The following is a 22,583-nucleotide window of genomic DNA, read 5'->3' on the forward strand; positions in this document are numbered from 1 at the left end:
TATCTTGTTGTAACCCTGTGAGTTCACTGAGGCACCCCCAAAGCACGTTGGCACACATTTGGGGAATTTTACCTCTGAAGGAATCTGGAAATTCTTTAAGAGTGAAGCCCTTAGAGTCCAGGGTCCCTTGTGAGTTATTTATAAAAGTATCTTTAAAGGTTACTTAGAGGTGATGGCTCAAATGGTAAGTAATTCAAAGATAGCTTTTTATTTAATGCATTAGAGCTTGTAATTCAGTGGACGTAGTTTTAGGTTGTTTGCTAGGTATTTGTTTAGGTTGTAATTGGTTTAATTAAAAACATGAGATGCTGATCCTTCTATCTTGATTCTTGCCAACCTCTCTTCTGTGGTGTGGTTTCATTCCCTCCCTCCATCCAATATTGGACACCGCATATACTATATGATCTTGTTTTCTTCTCTATCCAAGTGAGTTATTTCATTTAAACTGAGTAGTGTCAGACCCTAGTCAAAAATAATTCTGAAAAAAAAATCTCCTGAGGTACTGGGATACTCATTTTCACACACACACACACACACACACACAGCTTTAAATTTAAATATAAATTTAGAATTTAATGAGAATATTTCCAAAGTTTAATTTAAACATAGATCACTATAACCCAGCCACCCTTGCTATCTATAATGCTATTGCTTATGGACCCTAAGAAACCAATTGTTACTTTTTATGCCATCCTAGTCTCTTGCACACTCTAGCTAAATTCAATACTACACTGCATCTGGCTTTACCTTCTTGTTAAATAGAGACAAGACTTGCGTATAAGACGTGACAACCAGTAGTAAGATGAAATGAGAGCCACTGTTTCTAGGGGAACTAAAGAAATTGTGGAGAGGCAGTTCTGATCTGGGGACAGATTTTTTTCAGAGTGGATTTTAAGAATGAGCAGCGGGCTTCCTTGGTGGCGCAGTGGTTGAGAATCTGCCTGCCAATGCAGGGGACACGGGTTCGAGCCCTGGTCTGGGAAGATCCCACATGCCGCGGAGCAACTAGGCCCGTGAGCCACAATTACTGAGCCTGCGCGTCTGGAGCCTGTGCTCCGCAACAAGAGAGGCCGCGATAGTGAGAGGCCCGCACACCGCGTTGAAGAGTGGCCCCCGCTTGCCGCAACTGGAGAAAGCCCTCGCACAGAAACGAAGACCCAACAAAGCCAAAAATAAAATAAATAAAATAAATAAAGAATTACTCTGCCTAAAAAAAAAAAAACAAAACCCATTCACTGAGTTATAATTATAAAAAAAAAAAAAAAAGAATGAGCAGGAGTTTAGTAGGCATGGAAAGTAAATGAGTTGCATTAGAGATCTTGCTTTATTCAGTCCGCTCCTCTCCCTGCTGGGGCTCCCTCTCACAAATAAGAAATCAATATTAATTGCTACTTTATTATGTAAAGAGTACTTGTATTACCAGTTCCATTTTATTTCTCAAGACCATTGTGAGCACTGACAAAGAGGCTCTCAGAGTGCATGTGCTATGGAGAGATAGGGGACAGTTTTGGAGGAATTCAACAGTGGGCTCAAGGAGTCTACGGTGTAACCGGGGACAGGGTCTACGGAGGTTTGCAGCATGTAAAAAGCAGTACGAGGCAGGGCCTGATTGAATGGGCGAGCAAGTGATACATTCAGTCAGCACTGTGTGAGTATAGGGGAGGAAAGAATTGAGCTCGGAGCCAAGTAGTCAGAAAAAGCTACAAGAAGGTAGGGTTTGGTACAACCTTGAAGAATACGTAGGATTTAGTTAGGCAGAGAATCAGAGGTAGGGTATGTTCCAGTGAGGATGGGAGTGCCATGGAATGAGTGTGAATGAAAGCAAGAGGCAGAACTTAGCAGAGCCTAGCGAGGCATAGTTTGGGGCAGGACCCTGACCTCAGTCAGAGGATTAGCCTTTAACTTCTAGATCGAGGTGTCCAACCTTAAAAATCCCATAGGAGCCCAGAGGGTAAAATAAATGAACTCTTCTCTCTACCTGGCCAACATTTGTTTATCTTTCGAGGTCCTCTCTGAAAAATCTGTTCTCACTTCTGGACCACGCAAGCTACTGCTCCTTGTTTCCCTAGGAAATGGGCACAAAACTTCCCCTTAATCCTGACTCCCATTTTGTTTCTCCACAAAACGTCACATACAGCTAGATGGATGTATTAGGAATGAGGCCAAGTGTGTTAAAGAGTATTTTGATGCAAAGAAACAATCATGGGATCCTACATAACCATCTATAAGAGACTTAGCATAAGAAAAATGGATCAATAGCAATGATTTATTTTAAAATAAAACTATATAAATTTCATTGAATTCTAAATATTTTGTTAGAATTATTTTAATACAATGGATATAGATACATAAATTTAAATTTAGAGCAGTTTTTTGTGGTATCTAACAATGTCAAAGGAATAGTATCTCAGCCAGCTTTTTCTCTTTAACATTGAGTGTTTGGTACTGATCAGCGCAAGTGAACTTGACAACATTATTCATATAATGCAGACCCTGGATTTCTGAATATTCTGAGTTTTTAAGACATTCCAATATTTGTATTTATCTTCCAATTTATAACTGTTGGGAAATAGCTCAAATTGCTTTAAATCTTGTGTGGGTCACATAACATGTTAGCCGCCTAACCTCCAAATTTTGGCATCTGTTTTAGGCAGTAGTGGGTTTAAGTAGGCAAATGATAGGGTGAAAAGAGTGCTTTGGTTGGTGAATCTGGCAGAGGTGTACAGAAATTAAAATACAAGGTAAATCTCCGGTCCTGACCCCCCGCCCTGGAACTTCAGACTCCTATATCCAGCCGCCTATTCGACGTATCTGTGTAACGGACATCTCAAACCTAACATGTCAAAGTCCCAATCTACTTCCACAAAACCTGTGCCTCCAAAAGGCTACTCCATCTCAGCTAATGGCAACTCCATACTTTCAAAAATTCAGGTCAAAAGCTTGGGGGTCATGCTTGAATCATCTCATAATTTATAGCCCACCTGTCTTCTCTATCTCCAAATATATCCAGTAAACAACCAATCTGGACCATCTTCACCACTACCACTTTGGTCCACATCATTATCTCTTGCCTGGATTATGGTTTCCCTGCTTCCGACCTTGACTAAGTCATTCCTCAATGCAGCAGCCACAGTTATCCACTTGCTTCTGTCAGTTTACGTTTCTCACCTGCTCACAACCCTTCAGCGCTTTCTTCTTTCATCCAGAATAAAAGGCAGCGTCAGTATAATAGCCTGAAGCCGTCTACAGTCTGGATCCTGTGACCTGCCTGCCTCATCACAGGCTACTCTTCCCCTTGCTCAGCCCTCTCCAGCCAACAGTCTCCTTGCTGTTCTCCACACGCTGGCCAGACACATCTGTGCCTCTGCATCTTTGTACTTGCCGTTCCCTCTGTCTAAAGCCCTCTTCTCCTGAACATCCATATGACTTGTTCCTTTACCTCTTTTTAGTCTTTATTCAAATGATACCTTCTTAGTGAGCCATCCTTATCCATCCTGCTTAACTTTACCCTCGCCTCCAGCATACCCGTTTCTCCTTTGCCGCTTTATTTTTCTCCGTAGTACTTTTTACCAGATAATGTAGTATTATATGTATCTTACTTTTTTGTTTACTGTTGATCTCTTTTTACTAGAATGTAAGCTTCATGAGGGCAACGATTTTTAATTGTTTTTTCTTAGCTGCTGATTTTTTCTAGTTGCGTGTTTCTAGCGTCTGGAAATTAACTGGAGTTCAAAATTTTTTGTTAGATGGATGAAAGAAATGAGGTGAGATGAGACAAACTTAAAGTGATTTCACTGGGAGTGGAAAGAAAGTGATGATTGCTAGTGACATGGCAGAGGATGACTCTTAAAGACTTGTTAAGCCTGCCAGTAATCATTAGGAGGGAGTAAAGTATTAGGGGTTATAATACTTCACTCAGCAAAGAGGTCTTACTGAACACTTACTGGGCACACAGGGCAGTGTTTGTCATGGGGCTGCAGAAACTTGGTCTGGCTAGGGAGAGAGGTTGGCAGTTTTGTAGGGGGAGATTACACAAGGTTAATTCTAGAATAGAAGCCTAGATGACTTGGAAAAATGGTGATCGATTGACACTTTTCTGTCGCTGGTTTGGCGGAGCAAAGAAGTGAGGAGAGAAGATGAAAAAGTTTCAGAACCACTGCCAGAGGGTCAGATGGGCTCTTAAAAAATGGAGAAAACCTTTCTTACCAGGTGGTCGACCTGACTCTGATCCTAGTCTGTGGGTTTCCCTGAGCCTTCAAAACCAGCTTATGCCACTATAAGTTCAGTGGCCGTTTGATCATCATAGCAATTGGATAGTTTTTTTTTCCTTCAGATCTTTGTTCAAAACTCATATTTACTTTTGGTTTTATTTTCCTGCTTTTCAGACCATTACTGTCTAGAAATAAAGAGCATGCCTTGGTGGTACTTTTAGCTCTACTGATTGTGCCATGACCCCAAAAATATATGTTTAGAATAGAGTAAACTGATTCCAAGAGCTTATTTCTTAAGAGGATGAGAATGATTACAAAAACATAACATTCCAGTCTGAAACTCGTTGCAACAGATATGCACATATAACCCTGTTAGAATAATGTTAATTTTCTCCATCAGTGAACATCTATTGATTATTTGCTGAAAACAAGAGCAGAATATAAAGTGCATCAATATGTGGCATTGGCTCATGAATACAAGACAACGCTGTAATTTAGAGGAAGGAGGAATCTTAATTTCAGTTTATTTCTACTATAGTGTCGTGAGCTACACCATATCCAAAAAGTGGAGAAATAGGCCGCGGATTTACAACCTTAAAATGTGACCAGCCTGTTTTCCAGGTTTTTCCAATGCCACTTTGGAGAGAGAAGCATGAAGACACAGCATGATAAGAGTGAATGGAATAGGATAAAGAAAATGCTATGGGGTCGTGAAAAAGGGAGCCATGGTTCCAGCTGGCAGGATGTGTGAGATTTCAGGGCACAATGATAGGCTGCATAGGATTTGATTGAAGGTGAGAGGGGAGATGGGGAGGCAATTCAGGCTTTGGGAACAGAGCTGCAAAAAGGCAAGAAAAGCCAGGGAGTAATGCAGGATGTGTTTCAGGAAGGACAGGTAGTCTGGTGTGGCTTGCCTGTGGAGCACTCTGAAGGAAGGGACAGGAGAGGAGTTTGGAAGGGTGGTTGGAGCCAAAGGCTCCAAATGTGTAGTCTTCATAAAAGTGTAACGTAAGAGTCATTGGAGGGCTAAAAGGGCAGAGCATCATGGTAATATTTATATTTTGAAAGTGGATTCTGATAGAAATAGAAGTTTTAAGACTTCACCTAGGGAGGGCTTTAAAAAACAGTTTCCTGGGTCCCACACAAAACCAGTACAATAAGAATCTCTGAGGAGGATGCCCTGGGAATGGGTGGTCTGTAAATAGCTCAGATGATTTCTTTTTTTTTTTTTTTTTTAATTCAAACAGAAAGTCACAAAAATTATAATCATCCTCATCAGTTCACTCAGTCCCATGTAATTAATTTTTTTTTTCAGCTCAGATGATTTCTTTTCCCCCCCAGCTCTATTGAGATATAATTGACATATAACTTTGTGTAAGTTTAAGGTGTACAACATGATGACTTGATATATGTCTATATTGTGAAATCATTACCACAGTGAGGTTAGTTAACATCTTTATCACCTCACCTAATTAGCTTTTTGTATATGTGTCTGGTGAGAACATATAAGACTTAGTCTTTCAGCAACTTTCTATTATGTAATACAGTATTGTTGACTATAGTCACCATACTGTACATCAGATCCCCAGAATGTATTCATCTTACAGCTAGAAGTTTATACCCTTTGACCAACATCTCCCCATTTCTCCCATCCCCTAGCCTCTGGCAACCACTGTTCTACTCTGTTTTAACGAATTTTGACTGTTTATGGCTTTTTTAGATTCCTCACATGAGTGAGATTGTACAGTATTTTTCTTCCTCTGACTTATTTCCTTAACATAATGCTCTCATAGCATTTGCGCATGTTGTTGCAAAAGGCAGGATTTCCTTCTTTTTTTATGACTGAATAACATTCTGTTGTACATGTATATAGTTGGTCTTCCGTATCTGCAGATTCCACATCTGCAGATACAGAGGGTGGGTGTACTAGGTCATTTTATCAGGGACTTGAGCACCCTAGGATTTTCGTATCTTTAGTGGGTCCTGGAACCAATCCCCTGTGGATACTGAGAGACGACCGCAGCACATTTTCTTTACCCATTCATCTGTCGATGGACATTTAGGTTGTTTCTATGTCTTGGCTATTGTCACTAATGCTGCAAAGAACATAGGTGTGCAGATATCTCTTCAAGGCAGTGATTTCATTTCCTTTATAGATACCCAGCAGGTGATTTCTTATGCTGCCTGAATGGCAACTGTCTAAAAACCTGTGTTATATTTACATTTATTTTAAGGGAGAGAGGGAGTGACAAAAATTGAGATGCTGAGAGCCCCAATTAGGAGCTTTCAGCGGTCCAGATGAGGAGCAATGAGGGCCTGAAGTGCATCAGTGGCAGTGCTGATGGAGAGGAGGGGGCAAAGTCAAGAGCCCCTTTTGAAATGGAAGTGTCGATAGGATGTTGGAGACCCTTTGGATATGGGGATGAGGAAGGCGTTGGAAGATGACTTGAAGGTACCACTCTGGGTGGCAGTGTAGATGGTGATGCTGTGAACCAGCATGGGGAACACAGGAGGGGTGGGAGGTAGACAGCTGGATGCCTGCATATTGGGGAGGTTGATCAAGCGGGGTTGTCAGAGGTAGTAGTGAATTTAGTTTACGTATCCATTCCAGTTCTTTATTTTGACCAATGAGGAAATGGAGGCTCAGAATGGTGAAGTGGCTAATCTGAGGTCACAGAGCTAGTTGGTTAATAGAAAACCCTCTTGTTGTTTTTATGCCGTCTAGAAGGTACACTGCTAGGTTGTGCCCGCTGAGAGCATCTGGATAGTACTAATTACCAAGTGAAAAATATTAAATACACACTATGGCTATGTTGCTGGTGTATGTTTTTAGCTGAGTTCATGACACCAAATGGGCCACTTCATGCAGTTGGAACAGAGGACCCGATGTTGATTTAATGGTGGTATCATAGGGGTAGAAGGCATGAAAACAGAAAGGGGCTGTAGGGATCGGCCAGAATAACTTCATTTTACAGATGAGAAAACTGAGTCTCAGGGAGAGAAATATAGTTGTCTAAGACTGCACTGGTAACGAGGGATTAAAATGAAGATGCCCTGTCTTCTGACCCATCAATTTAGTGCCTTCTGTGGGAGGTTATCCAAATTATTACCACAAGCTTTGTACTAACGTTTGTGAGGCAGTTGATTGCTCTGTCGTTTAATATCCCTTGAGGCTGAGAACTGAATCACGAGCTGCATCTACATGTCTATGGAGTGTGTGCTTGGAGACTACAAGAAATGGGGACTTACATGGTGACCTGGATCATTTTTGGTCCATGCATCCAGTATAACACTTCTTAGTTTAGAAGTTCCTCAAGGACAAAAATTCTGTATCTGCAGCACAAAACACAGAACCTGGATCGTATTATTCAGTAAATGTGTGTCGAATCAGTGATTTAACTCCAATGGCATTTTTTTGAACTACAGTCTTTTTTTTTTTTAAAGTAGATCACCTATGATAGTTTCATCAGGTCTGTACTTTGTCCATATGTAGGCACTCACAAAGAGTCACATGGTTCTCATTCTTTTCTTAAGAAACAGCAGACAGGGCTGTCAGCTGACAAAGGCAGGATAAAATGAGTGCTGGAAAGGCCCTGGGCTGAATGTGACCTCTTGCTGGAATGCCAAAAATACAAACTTTCCAAGTCTTCTGGCCCAGTGACCTCAATATACAAAGGTCTTTTCTTTCTAGAAACAAACTTTTTTCTTCCTGTTTCTGATCTGACACACATACCCTCACAAACTCAAACACACACACACACAATCCCTGTGAAGGTTTAAGCCTATAGTGTGCTTTTTTGCATAGTATTAAAAATGACCTTTTGCCGTATATTTGAAATGTAAAATCTTTCTTCTTGAGGGCTGCCTTACTCTACTATGAAAACCCCTGGACAAGCAGATTATTGAATAACCCATGACTTTGCCCTTCATCTGATTAGTTCCCTGAAAGGGATCATAAGACATCCTTAAAAAGCCTAGAGGCCTTCAGAGTTCTGGATGATAACAGAGGGCCTTTTTCCCCTATCTTCCTGAAATGTCATGGCCGCCCTGATCAGTATCAAAGGAAATCACTGTATGCATAAGGAACTAAAAAAAAAACAAAAAAAGGAAAAGAATGAAATTAAGAACTCATTGGAAAAAATGAAAGTTCATCTGTGGGTTTTGTGTCATGTGAGGAGTATTATACCACTTTCTTTCATTGACTAGATGACTGTGGGAAATTTTTTTAAATGCTGGTATAACCCATGTAAGAAATATTTTCTGATGGACATGAGCTGGCCCAGACAAAGTGTTCTTCTTTCCAGTGATACATGCTTGAGCACACAGGCTCACACACTAGGATAGGAAGCCTTGACCTTCATGCATTTTCAATAAGTGCTTATGGATCAGTTCCTCTTACAATCCGCAATGCTAATGCCAGTGTGAACATGACCTACAAAAGAATTCGATAACTTGAATTAAAACTCACCGTCACAAAACCTTGAACACAAACTTAAGTGTAAAGTGTTCTTAAAGGTTTGTTGACCTATATGTTCTTAGATACATGCCAGTTTCAGCATTTTATTTTTTTAAGATAAGTTGGCTTATTCAATACACACTTAACTTTGTTTTAATTTTTAAAACTTCATAAGACTCTGAACACAAAGAAATTCCCAAATCAGAATTAAAAAACTTTGGTCATACACTTCGAGAGTTTTGGGTTCAGAAAATATAAACCCAGTCTTCAACAGCTCCTGTCTTCAGCAACTACTAGTGGATAGACTTACAAGCAATAGGATTTTGTTCATTTTGGTTGATCAGCTCAAATTCCTGTAATTTTCTTTCATAAACTCTGGTCTAGAACTCTGATTTCACTACCTTTGTCATATTGCCTTTCATAATTTTTAACATGCTGAAGAAAGGGAGGGAAAACTCAAGTACCAACGAGTTGTAAGGGACTGTGCTGGATGTTTCACATGTGTTAATTCAGTTCATCCACATAACAACCCTGTGAGGTGCATATTATTACTGCCATTTTGCAGATGAGGAAAGCTAAACTTAGTGTGTTTAAGAAATTTGCCAATATTCATTTAGAAAATTAAGAATCAGAGCAAAACTGATTCTAGCTGATTGGTCTAAGACTAATCCATTTATTTATTTCTTTGTTTGTTTATTTCTATGTCAGAGTGCTTTCCTTATCCCATAGACTGTAGACTAGTTAAGGTTATGGGCCCTCAAGTTCACTGTCGTAATCCTAGCATGTAGCTCAGAGACTGGCATTGATGCGTAAGTATGTGTTATCTGTTCAGTTGAGTTGAATGGGACACTCCTGGTATATAAACCTGGGGGAGAGATAGTATAAGACTATGGCTCAGTGGTTGAGAGTATTCAATGTTGGTAAATGACTATGGGCTCTGGATTCAAAAAGCTCAGATTTGAATTGTAACTTCTTAAGCTTACCATCTGTATAATTTGAACAAGTTACTTAGCCATACTGGTCTCAATTTTGTCACTTTAAAATGGGGCTAATAATTGTACCTTAATGATTATTTATGGGAATCATATCACTGATGGTTAGTGAACATACAATAAATGCTAGCTATTACTGTTATCCTTGATTGACGTTGACTGTGGATGCCTTTGTAACATACTAATCTATCGTCCCACTAAAATGTAAGCTCCATCATGGTAGGGATTTTCATGCTTTAATCATTGTATCCCAAGTATTTAGAACAATGTTGTCCAATAGAACATTCTATGATAATGGAAATGTTCTATCTTGGAGTGTCTAATACTGTAGCCACTAACCACATGTGGTTATTGAACACTTGAAATGTAGCTAGCTAGTGTGACTGAGGAACTGAATTTTAAATTTTATTTAGTTTTAATTAATTTAAACTGAAGTAGCCATATGTGGCTAGTGGGATACTGTATTAGCACAGTTCTGGAATGTTACATGGTACACAGACATTTCAGTAAATACTTATTAAATGAATGAATCCCCTCGGGACTCAAAGATCAAAATCAGAGCTGCCTGACTGCATATTTAGTGCATTCTTTAAAGATAAGCAATGAAGCACTTTACTGAGTGGTCTGCTCATATGAGGTCTTACCATATATGATTCAGTTTACAACTGTAATGTGTTTTTGATTTCTATTTCTTTTTGGTGATAGGTCAAGAAAGATTTGGAAACATGACGAGGGTCTATTACCGAGAAGCTATGGGTGCATTTATTGTCTTCGATGTCACCAGGCCAGCTACATTTGAAGCAGTGACAAAGTGGAAAAATGATTTGGACTCAAAGTTAAGTCTCCCTAATGGCAAACCAGTGTCAGTGGTTTTGTTGGCCAACAAATGTGACCAGGGGAAAGATGTGCTCATGAACAATGGCCTCAAGATGGACCAGTTCTGCAAGGAGCATGGTTTCGTAGGATGGTTTGAAACATCAGCAAAGGTAATGTGACCTTAAAGGATAAACTTATTGTAGGCAAGATTCACAAAGAAAATGGCATATAATCATCGTCATTATCATCATGTTAACAGTATGTGTTTAGTGATTTATAGTTCCCAAACTGCTTTAAGCTCTTTCTTATTTCAAGGGGATGAGTGGAACTATTATCCACAATTTAAGATGACTGTGGCTAAGGCAGCAAAGCAACTTATGCATGATCACATTGAAAATGTTTAATAACCATGTTCATTTATTGAGGGCTTATTTTGTGTCAGGCATGCTTTTTGTGCATTTTCTCATTTAGTCCTCACAGCAACCCTGTTAGGTGAGTGTGGTTTTAGAGTCAGTGAAAGAAATGGGCCTCACATTCAGTGTCACTGCTTCATTCAAGTGCGAATTAGTTTACCCCAGCAACACTTATTATGTTCTTCTGTATGCTGGGGATTGTGCTTGGCCCTAGAAATGAAAAGATGGCAAGAACACAGAACTAGCACACTGGGAATACCGGAAGAGTGGGGTGAGAGAGTAAATGGCAAATACCAATGTGAAGAACATGGTGTGGCTTGGTACTGCTCACTCTCCTGGGTGGTAGAGGAGTAGCAGGCAGTGGGGGCAGAGTCAGGGCTGGAAGATGCAGAATCCAGTGCGGCATGGCGAGGGGTTTTACTCTTCCCATTAGGCCCCATGCTGTTATCTGACGTGTCGGGGGCACAATTTTTGCTCTACTCCCTTTTGTCTCTGTTTATATTTTTGTATCTCAGTATCAGAGAGAAAAATAGTATCATCATAAATTTTGAAAAATTTTTTAAAAAGCATGAATTAAAAGTAAATGGTTTACTGCATCTTTCTGAGATTTTCTGTGCGCATATAAATATATATGCACATTTTACATTATTAAGATTGCATTTTGCATAGCTTTATATCACGATTTTTCCATTTTTATTTATTTGTGGAACACACATATTAGATACATGTGGGAGCGCAGGCACTGCGCTAGTTGTTTGGGATTCAGCTGTGAATAAGATAGGCATTGTCTCTGCACTTACGGAAATTCACACTTAGGCCTTGTTGTGAACCTTTGTGCGCATCACTAGAGAATGGTTGGAAAATATAGCTTGAATGGACATCATTCAAATAGGCTGTGGAGGAGCCTCTGACTGGTTTTACAGAGGGTAGAATGCTCTGATTTGCCCTGGGGACTATGGAAAGGTAGATTGGAGACAAGTAAACCTGGAGACAGAGCCACATGGTAGTTAATTGTATTCTTACGGGAAAATGACAAAGCCTTGAATTAAGGTAATGGCTTTAGAGATTACAAAGAAAAACCTGACATGAGAATATCACTAAAGTGTAAACACCAGCAGGAGTAAGCAGCCACTTGGGGTGGGAGGTGATGGAGAAGGAGGAAAAGGTGGTGGTGCCTCTTTATTTTGTCATAGTTGGGATGTTCCTTTGTTTCAGCTGTTTCATGGAGAGTCTCAGTGCCTGCCTTCCCTCAGGGCTATCTCTAAATTGGCCTTATGTTTAGAAATGTTTACTTCTCAGTTCCTTGTTTTCCTTCTTGAGGCCCCAGTGTGCTTGTATGTTTTTCCCCTTGTTTCCTTTTAAAATCCTTTGTTTCCCCTGTTCTTTTAGGATTTTTTTTCCTTTGATTCAGGACACAGTATCTGTCATTTTCTACTTCTTGGCTCTCGTTGAACCTTTTTGGTTTGTTTGAAGAATTTATTGTTGTAAAGAGAGATTGGTCAAGCAACATTCGCAGATATGATTAAATTATAGAACTTTAAGAAATATTACATTTTTTTTTTAATTTTTATGTATTTATTTATTTATTTTTGGCTGTGTTGGGTCTTCGTTTCTGTGCGAGGGCTTTCTCTAGTTGCGGCAAGTGGGGGTCACTCTTCATCGCGGTGCACGGGCCTCTCACTATCGCTGCCTCTCTTGTTGCGGAGCACAGGCTCCAGACGCGCAGGCTCAGTAATTGTGGCTCACGGGCCTAGTTGCTCCGCGGCATGTGGGATCTTCCCAGACCAGGGCTCAAACCCGTGTCCCCTGCATTGGCAGGCAGATTCTCAACCACTGCACCACCAGGGAAGCCCAAGAAATATTACATTTTTAATAGACTGATTCTTGGATGTTAGTCCAGCTTTTTAAAAAATTCCAAAATCTGGGTGAATTCATCCATTCACCTATTGCTTAGCCCCATACTTTGAAGCCTCCAGGCACAGGGGTAAAAGAGTAGAATTTTGGAGAACTCCTTTTCTTAATTGGTTATCTTACATCTGGAGGGCAGTCTATATTGAATGACTCATTTATTTTTTATTTTTTAATTTTTCTTGGAGTATAGTTGATTTACAATGTTGTATTAGTTTCTGCTGCACCGCAAAGTGAATCAGTTATACATATACATATATCCATTCTTTGTTAGATTCTATTCCCATATAGGTCATTACTGAGTACTGAGTAGAATTCTCTGTGCTATATAGTAGGTTCTTATTAGTTATCTATTTTATATATAGTATATAAATAGTATATATAGTGTGTATATGTCAATCCCAATCTCCCAATTTATCCCCTTCCTTCCCCCTTGGTAGCCATAAGTTTGTTTTCTACATCTGTGATTCTATTTCTGCTTTGTAAATAGGTTCATTTGTACCATTTTTTTTTAGATTCCGCATATAACCAGTATTGTATGACATTTGTCTTTCTCTGTCTGACTTACTTCACTCAGTATGACAATCTCTAGGTCCATCCATTGAATGACTCATATTTATATGAGGAGGGGAGTCTTCCATCATTCATTCATTCAACAAATGTTATGGAACACCTGTGATGTACCAGGCACTGGGAATAGAGAAACTTACAAAACAGACAGAATCCTGACTTTATGTATAGCAGTAACAACAAAACATAAGTAAAATCTGGGGCGGGGTGGGGGTGGCGGATGGATAGCCAGTAAGTGCTAACAGGAAAATAAAAGGAAGACACCTATACATTTGTGGGGAGGGTTGAAATTACTTGTGGGACAAAGGACGTTCTGGACATTTTCTTTCACCTCACTCTGACATTCCTTGCACCACGATTACAGTGTCAAACTCTGCTTAAGGGCATGATGTTCATTAACTTAAGGCCTGGCTGACCCGCCACGTACTTAGATACCGGATTTCTAATCCTCTAAATCCCTGCAAGTGTAAACTTTGAAGAGAAGCTTTGTATGGAGAGAGGGTGGAGGGAATTTCACAAGGCTAAAGTGCACTGAACTGCTAATATGACCAAGAGGGTACAAGGCCTCATTGTGAAAGGTAGAACCCACATTTCTCTTTCCTCCAAACATACTGCTATTGAAATTGTCCCTCTGAATGTCTTAATAATGAAAATGGCTTCCCGGTGCCAAGTTAGTATTCAAAGTTGACACCTAGACACGCAGAAACAATACTGCAGCGTTGACAAGCTGGAGTGTCAAATGGTTCAAAAAGTCTTTTTTGAAAAAAGATCTCTGATAAAGCTCTACTTACTTTCTGAGGATAGTATTTCAGCATGTACAAAACAGAGTCCCAGATCAAACCGTCTGCCTGAAGCTAAGATGGCAGCATTTGGAGACAGCTACCAATTCATTTGTTGATTACCTTTGGGATCAGGGAACATTTCCCATAAAGATCTTTCTCTTAGAAAGTGAATCTCCTAACAACGAAAGTCCTCTTGAGTGACATCATAGTCAGGCTGGTGATAAACATCTGATTTCCTTTTTTTTACGTTTCCAAAACTTCTAATGAGCCAAAGTCCAAAACGTCTGGCTTTGCCCTCATGGCCACATCCTGGAGAAATCCTGTGGGTATATCAGCTCGGCCATACCTGAAGCTGAAACTAGCAGGGTGTTGAAGGAGTTTGTCACTGAGACCAGCCTCCTTCTTGGTGCTGACCCCACTGCCAAGGGAAATTTACCCTCTTGTGCTTCAATCTTCTAAAGAAACTTTCCCCAAGAATTTTCATGCCTTGTGCTGTTGCTGGAATAATCATGGTAGCCTCTGGCTGTGAACTAAGAAAGAAAAAATAAAAAATAAATGTATGCTAGCATCTCTGGTTTTTCACATCATCTCTTCAAATATTAAAACCCAAAGGAAAGAAAGAAAAAGAGTCTCTCTAAAGTCAGATTTTCTTTAGTTTTCAACCTTTGCATTCTTTCCTTTTCTTAGCCGTGTTTAGTTGAATTCTGCCTGGGGATTCACTAGGGCCAGGAAATATATATCTGGGGTGATCCTATGTCCCATTTTATCGAACATTCCTTGTTTATGCCTGTGGTCCTAGCATAATTATTAATAACCCCCCCCATTTCTAGTCTGTAATTTAATTTACATGGTCAGCCTATAGAGCTCTGATACGTCTATCTCACTGTTCACGTCATATTTAACTCTAATGATGGCTCTTTTATGCATTCCTGTGCCCAAGCTCAGTCTTTATAATATGTTTTGGCAGATTTGTCTATTTAGAATGAGGGCCCTGGTCTGCTCTTGTTGGTGCATTCCCAAGATCGAGAATCCTGTCTTTTGGGTCCATCTCAATGGCTGATGGGGCCCCGAGACCTTTTGGCCCATTTACCTGGTGCTCTCTTGGTGCCCGTTGCCTGAATCTCCACCAGCTACTTCCTTTGGATTCACTCCATGGCCACATCCAACTACCTTTTAGAGTTGTTGTGAGATTAAGTGACAGAATGTACGTGGGGTCCCTGATGTGTTACGTCTGATCCCACCATACACACATACCACATTATTGCTGTCACATGTCCCCACAGCCCATCTACCGGTCTGGGTGTCCCCATCTGTACCTGGCTCTGGTGCACACAATACATGCACTCAGAGGAAGGGTCTGTTCCTATATCTCAGCCCTTCCCAGGCTGCTCCATCCTGTTCTTATGCTGTGGTGGTTCCCATGTGGTTGTGTTCAGAAACAGGACACCAGGAAAATGCCAGTGTAGATGGGAAGTAATGGGGCAAGTAGGATCTACCCAAGCGGTGATGAGAACAACAATCACAGAGAGAACTGCAGTGCCCTCTAGTCATGTAGCCTCCACCTCATGCCCTACTCCAGGCAGATTTCCTTGTCTGTTTCTACCCTATTTATAGTGACTTTTAGGCCCACCCTCTATCTCAGAATGTTCTAAGATCAGTGGGTGCCCTAGAAGACACTTTCTAACATTAAACTCTATTGAAGTTTCGTCTCTTCCCTGGAGCTAAAAAGAAAGATGTTGATGTGTATCCTGCTAAGGGAAGGAATATACCCACTAGTGTGCTCTGTAAGAAGTTATAGTTTTTAGAGGGAGGAGTAGGTGTTTCACAGTGTAGTGGACATTTTTCATGTGTTTTGGGTTTCCAGTAACTGTTAAACACATTTGCTATCTTTGGGGAACTTCTAGCCATGGGAGGCTCACCTCCCCAGGAAGAGTCCATAAAACTTTCTTCCTCTGCTTTATTTGCAGCTAGGGCACAGGCATATGACCTAGATTCCACAGATCATACTGATTCAGAAGTGAGCAACTAGAGGAAGAGGCTGCAATGCAGAACCCATTTTTTTTTAAATTTTTATTTATTTATTTATTTATGGCTGTGTTGGGTCTTCGTTTCTGTGCGAGGGCTTTCTCTAGTTGTGGCAAGCGGGGGCCACTCTTCATCGCGGTGCGCGGGCCTCTCACTATCGCGGCCTCTCTTGTTGCAGAGCACAGGCTCCAGACGCGCAGGCTCAGTAGTTGTGGCTCACGGGCCTAGCTGCTCTGCGGCATGTGGGATCCTCCCAGACCAGGGCTCAAACCCGTGTCCCCTGCATTAGCAGGCAGATTCTCAATCACTGCGCCACCAGGGAAGCCCCAGAACCCATTTTTTTTCTGGGAAGGGTGGTGGCAGAAAAGACCTCCATCCTTGGGAGATAGCGGAGATTGCTGAGTCCTCTGCTTGACACAGAAACAGGATCACTGCTGGCCCCAGGAACAGTTGCATTCAGGTTGAGTTCCTCGGAGATTTGCAGATTACAGGACCTAGTGCTCAGTGGTAGCTGGCAGCAGGGGCCTCGTCACGCCTGTTCTATGTAGGATCTGAGTTTCTGGAAGCTTAGGCTCGATCCGGTTTCTCTAGACTACTGTTTCTGTAGCCTACTGAGTAATTCTGCAAGCTACCCAACATCCCTTGAATCAATGATTTCATGTTTAGCCAGCATCGGCTTCTGAGTCTTGTGACTGAGAATCTGGATTAATATACACGGTGAAATGCATTTAAGAAAACCAGCTTCACTGTCCCCCTTGCTGTAGGACTTCTCAGGCCTTTGATATCCTATGTGCATTCTGAATCTCCAGTAATAAAAGTGGCTATGTTTCTTGCTGTTTGCTGTACGTTAACTTTGTGTAGAGATTTTTACGTGTATGAACTCATTCAGTCCTTAGCATGATCCTATAGAAAAGGTTATTATTATTGTTACCATTTAAAAAAAAGTTGAGACTTAGGTGATTTCCCTAAAACCATAGAGTTATTACCTTATTTCTTTGATTCTAACTTATGCTTTTTGTTCCTTCCTATGTTAACATTTCAGAATCAAGGTATGTCCTCTAGTCAGTGTGTATCTCTAAAATGATGGTGTGTCATTCATATAATAGTTTTTTTCACTACCTCCTCCAAAAGGGGACCATACCATGCAGCAGTTTGTAAATGTTTTTGGCCACGTAGAACACTTAACAAACTAATAGAACACGCTTAGGAAATACTGGCCTAGAATTATCTTTTAAAGGGAAAGTTTTCTGTCTTCCATTGTTTAGTGAGCTTTTTCCATTATTATTATTATTTTTAAATTGCTGTGAAAGCTAAAATATGCAGCAGTTAAGTAACTAGTTTTCTAGAAGCTGCTTGAAGGGTAGGATCACACATCATTTCTTCTTATAGGCTTTTAGAAAATATATATAAGCATTTATACAAACTGGAAATGCATAGATAATTGCACTTGAGTATGGGTAGACAGTTATTCTAAGTCCTTTTCTAATCATTTTTTTTAATCATTTTATTTTTAAGTTGGGTAGTAGGCCATTTCTGGTTATTCCCAATTTTTAAATGTCAATCCATGAAAAAATTCTTGATAGTCACTGGTGCATTCATTGATTCAACACAATTTGTATTGAAGGACTATTCAGGTCTGTGCTGTGAACAATGTGTATTAAGCCTTTTCTGGATTCAGAGCATACTATTAGGTGCCTGTTCCTCTTAAAATGCCAGAATTCCCTAAGGGAAGTAGATAGGCCACGTTTTAGGCATCCATCTCCAAAGACTTTAGATGGGGTTGTAGGATGTGCCTCCCCTGACTTAACTGGGACACAGCACGTTTAACCTTATTTTTTTAGCCTATCTGCTTAGAGCTAGTTGTACTTAGGAACGTAAAAGGAAGGGCCCAATCTAAAAATGCAAAATCAGAGCAAAGTTAGAAGGTATCATTAAAGGAAATGATGGCAATGGTTAATAGTCATGATCATTTCATATAATGACCACTAGTCTGTAGTACAACTGTTTGAATCATCGTTTTTGACAGATTCTTAATGCCCTGCATGAAAAATGGAATCATTTCTTGAAATTGAGCGTAGCTTAAGTACAAGAGTCTCAAATTCAAGCAACTCACCTGCTTAGGAATCAGTATAAATTAAGAATAACATTTTAATTTTTATCTTTAGCTAATTGGCTCTCCAGAGGTTTTCTAGGTCTATGCTAATAATTTGCTAGATAATATGAGATCCAATTATGACTAAGACATTGTAGGAAAATAGAAACAGACCCTCAGAGGCTAGAACCACAGCTTGGTGTGCAGGAGGCAGGAGTTGCATTTGTCATCCTCTCCTGCATGGTTCACATTTTCATTACCTACAGCGCAGGTCCTTCCTGTTTCGTGCTTAGACAACTTTAAATAGTCTCCAGACCTTGCTCGTGGTAGTCTGTACAGCATGGTGCTAAAATCTCAACCTACCCAAGGAATCACTTGATTTCATCACAGTCTAGTTCAAGAATCTTCTGTAAGCTCTACTTCTTGATTCAGATTTAGACACCTAAGAATGTAAATTGATACAGCCACTATGGAGAACAGTATGGAGGTTCCTTAAAAACTAAAAATAGAACTACCACATGACCCAGCAATCCCACTACTGGGCATATACCCTGAGAAAACCATAATTCAAAAGGAGACATGTACCACAATGTTCATCGCAGCACTATTTACAATAGCCAGGACATGGAAGCAACCTAAGTGTCCATCGACAGACGAATGGATAAAGAAGATGTGGCACATATATACAATGGAATATTACTCAGCCATAGAAAGGAACGAAATTGAATTATCTGTAGTTAGGTGGATGGACCTAGAATCTGTCATACAGAATGAAGTAAGTCAGAAAGAGAAAAACAAATACCGTATGGTGACACATATGGAATCTAAAAAAAAAAAAATGGTACTGATGAACCTAGGGGTAGGCCAGGAATAAAGACACAGATGTAGAGAATGGACTTGAGGACACGGGGAGGGGGAAGGGTAAGCTGGGACAAAGTGAGAGAGTAGCATTGACATATATACATTACGAAATGTAAAATAGGTACCTAGTGGGAAGCAGCCGCATAGCACAGGGAGATCAGCTCGGTGCTTTGTGGCCACCTAGAGGCGTGGGATAGGGAGGGTGGGAGGGAGACGCAAGAGGGAGGGGATATGGGGATATATGTATACGTATAGCTGATTCACTTTGTTATACAGCAGAAACTAACACAACGATGTAAAGCAATTATACTCCAATAAAGATGTTAAAAAAAAAAATTTAGACACCTGAAAACAGGAGTCAGCAAGCTCTTACCTGTGGGCCAAATGTGGCCTGCCCTTATTTCATAAATAAAGTGTTATCAGAACGCAACCATGCTCATTGGTGCACACGTTATCTGTGGGTGCTTTTCCATTACATCTGCAGAGTTCAGTAGTTGCAACAGAGGCCCGATGGCTTTCAAAGCCTGAACTCTTTACCATCCGATCTGGCCATCTACTCATTGAAGTTTGCCACTGATGTCTTACAATAGCATTAGCTTCTCTTTTGTGCTTGTGGCTTTACATGCAATAGCTCATCCTTGAAACAGTCTTGTAAGTACTTTTATTAGTCCTGTTTTACGGATGAGGAGATTAAAGTTTAAATTGGAGAACATAAATGACTAGCTAAAGATCTCATAGTTGGTAGGTAGTAAAGTTGGGATTTCAAGCCAGATGTGCTCAGAGTACACCCAACCACCATACTGCACTATGTATAGCCTTTTCCAATCTGGCCTAATTATACAATAACTATTTATGGAGGAACTGATACACGGTTGACCAGGGATTGGGATAGATAGATAGATAGATAAGATAAAATGTAGCCCGGTCTCTGAAAGTTTAAAGTCTAATGACAGATACAGAGACATGTAAATAGGTCTTCCAGGAAATGTAACAAAGTAGAGCAATTCACCTGGAATCATTGAAGGGACTGAATAATGAAGGGGCCTTTTCTCATATGTACATTGCCAGCCACTTGCCTTTCCCTCTGTGCTTTCTCTCTGTGCTTTTGTCCTGATATTCTCTTTGTATGGACTGTACAAGGCAGAGGCAGTTGCCATTCTTTGTTCATATTGTTTTGTCCAAACACATCCAGCTCTGGGTGTGAGACAGGAAAGGGAGAAACCCCCCCGGATTTAGCAGTAGGGAGTCTTTAGTAATTAATCATCGGTGGGCTCAAAGATAAGACACCTTACTTTCCAGATATCTTCTACCTCACAGAGATTCATGAGAACAAGCCTACTACAAGGAATCTTTGTTTTCAGACAGGATCAAGACAGAGCTCATCCCTCCTCCAGAAAAGACCAGGCCCAATAAGGCACAGGCATATTTTTGTTAAATGATTGTTTTTAGTATCATTTAATTGTGGTTCTTAACAGGGGTGATCTTGTCAATGTCTAGAACTATTTTTGGTGGTCATAACTGACCGGGGAGAGGAGGTGCTACTCACATCAAGTGGGTAGAGGCCAGGGATGCTGCTAAACATCCTACGGTGCCCAGCACACACCTCCCAACTCCCACTCCTCCAAAGAATGATTTGGCCCGAGATGTCAATAGTACTGAGGCTGCGAAACCCCAGATGTCATGCTTCATGTTAGAATTTTCTAAATCCTCTAAGCAAAAGGCACTAACTGAATAAAAGTTCCTGTTAGTTAGTTGGCAGTTTTAAGAAAAATCAAGTAGGGTGGTCTTTTGAGTTTTGTATGTTTACCAAGTATGCAGTTGTATGAAGAAAGTTAGGAGTTAATTCTTGCCAAATGATGACTGTTGTTAGATTGTGGGATTGTGGGTGATAATTTTTTTTAAGTTACTTTTTTGTTGTTGTTGTTTTTTGTGTGTTTGTTTATTTATTTATTTATTTATTTATTTATGGCTGCGTTGGGCCTTCGTTTCTGTGCGAGGGCTTTCTCTAGTTGTGGCGAGCGGGGGCCACTCTTCATCGCAGTGTGCGGGCCTCTCACTGTCGCGGCCTCTCCCGTTGTGGAGCACAGGCTCCAGATGCGCAGGCTCAGTAGATGTGGCTCACGGACTTAGTTGCTCCGTGGCATGTGGGATCTTCCCAGACCAGAGCTCGAACCCGTGTCCCCTGCATTGGCAGGCAGATTCTCAACCACTACGCCACCAGGGAAGACCTGTGGGTGATTTTATCTTCATGTTTCTGATTTCCATTTTTTTTAAATGTGATTATATTGCTTTTACAATGACAGAGATAAAATTATAAATAAAGATATAAACAAATAATAAAAAAGAAACTGTGGAGTCTTTGGGTTCAGGCTTCTCTAGTCTATTAAGGATTCTCTGCCCGAGGGTTTGATGCTAAGGGACATGGTCTGACACAAGGCAGAGTTTTGCCTTCTCTGTTCCCCACCCACCTAATACTTTAATCTCTGAATTTTAGCATTTCCAGTACTCATCTCCATGCCTTTTCACACGCATGAAAGGATCACCTCGATCCTTCTCTGGTCTTCGCCTTAGGAAATTCCAGATTTTCCACATCTTTGTTCTCTTCCTACCCACACCATATAGCCTCTACAGATTTCCTTAAGGGACTTCCTCTCTCCCACCTACATGTCTGGGGCACCAGCTAGGAGATAGCTAACTGTTGGGCCGGCTTACATGATGTGGCTCAGCCCTCTCTTCTGATGGATGGGCATTGCTTAGAGAGATGAGGCAGGGTGTGAGTTGCTCTGAGTGACTGTGTCTTTCTGGTCCCAGAAAAACAGCCCTGTCCTCAGCTGGACCCAGGCTCTAGGATCACCATGGATTTCTGAACCTGAGAAAAGGCCCTGAGAAGCACGGAGGGGCACTTTGGCAGAGTATGGCGAGTGTGGGCTTGGATGCCATGTAGATAGGGGTCAGGCTCTTGCCTCAGACCCAAAGCTATGTGGCTTTGGGCCAAACCCTTAATCATGCTGAGCTTCCATTTCTCATATGAAAAATGGAGATAATACTTTATGGGGTTGTTATAAGAATCAGTGCTAATAAGCGTGAAATGCCTGGAAGATTAGTATGCAATAAATGACTGGTCTTTCTAAAGAAAATACACATGCATGCAAAAATTGCTCACAGTTTCAGGGGCTTCCCAGACAATCCTGCCCACTGAAGCATGGACCCTGTTCTAGAGCCAGCCCATGTGCCTTCAATCACTTAATTCCTCTCTAATGGTATCTTTAGAAAAATGTGTTAGAATTAGGGGATTCCTGGAGAAAAAGTTCTCTTCAGCTAGAGCAGGAATTCTTTGTTGGCGTAGAATGTCAGAACCAGGATGAGGGGACCAAGGGAGCCTTTCCTCCTCAGATTTTTGCAGAATGCCTCTGTCGATGGTACACTGCTATCCCTCCATCCCCTTTGAGGATCACTG

The 22,583-nt window shown here is 40.8% G+C and overlaps 1 protein-coding gene across 1 annotated transcript in view; it reads left to right on the top strand.

The window, feature by feature from the left end:
- Nucleotides 1-22,583, top strand: part of RAB38 (RAB38, member RAS oncogene family) — a 63,084-nt gene that overhangs the window by 13,019 nt on the left and 27,482 nt on the right. The window contains exon 2 of the mRNA XM_036862436.1: nt 10,365-10,645. Within this exon, the coding sequence (XP_036718331.1) occupies nt 10,365-10,645 (281 nt within the window). The remainder of the gene's footprint in view (nt 1-10,364; nt 10,646-22,583) is intronic.

The sequence above is a fragment of the Balaenoptera musculus genome, chromosome 8 (genome assembly GCF_009873245.2).
Source record: "Balaenoptera musculus isolate JJ_BM4_2016_0621 chromosome 8, mBalMus1.pri.v3, whole genome shotgun sequence".
In the NCBI taxonomy this organism is placed as follows: Eukaryota; Metazoa; Chordata; class Mammalia; order Artiodactyla; family Balaenopteridae; genus Balaenoptera; species Balaenoptera musculus.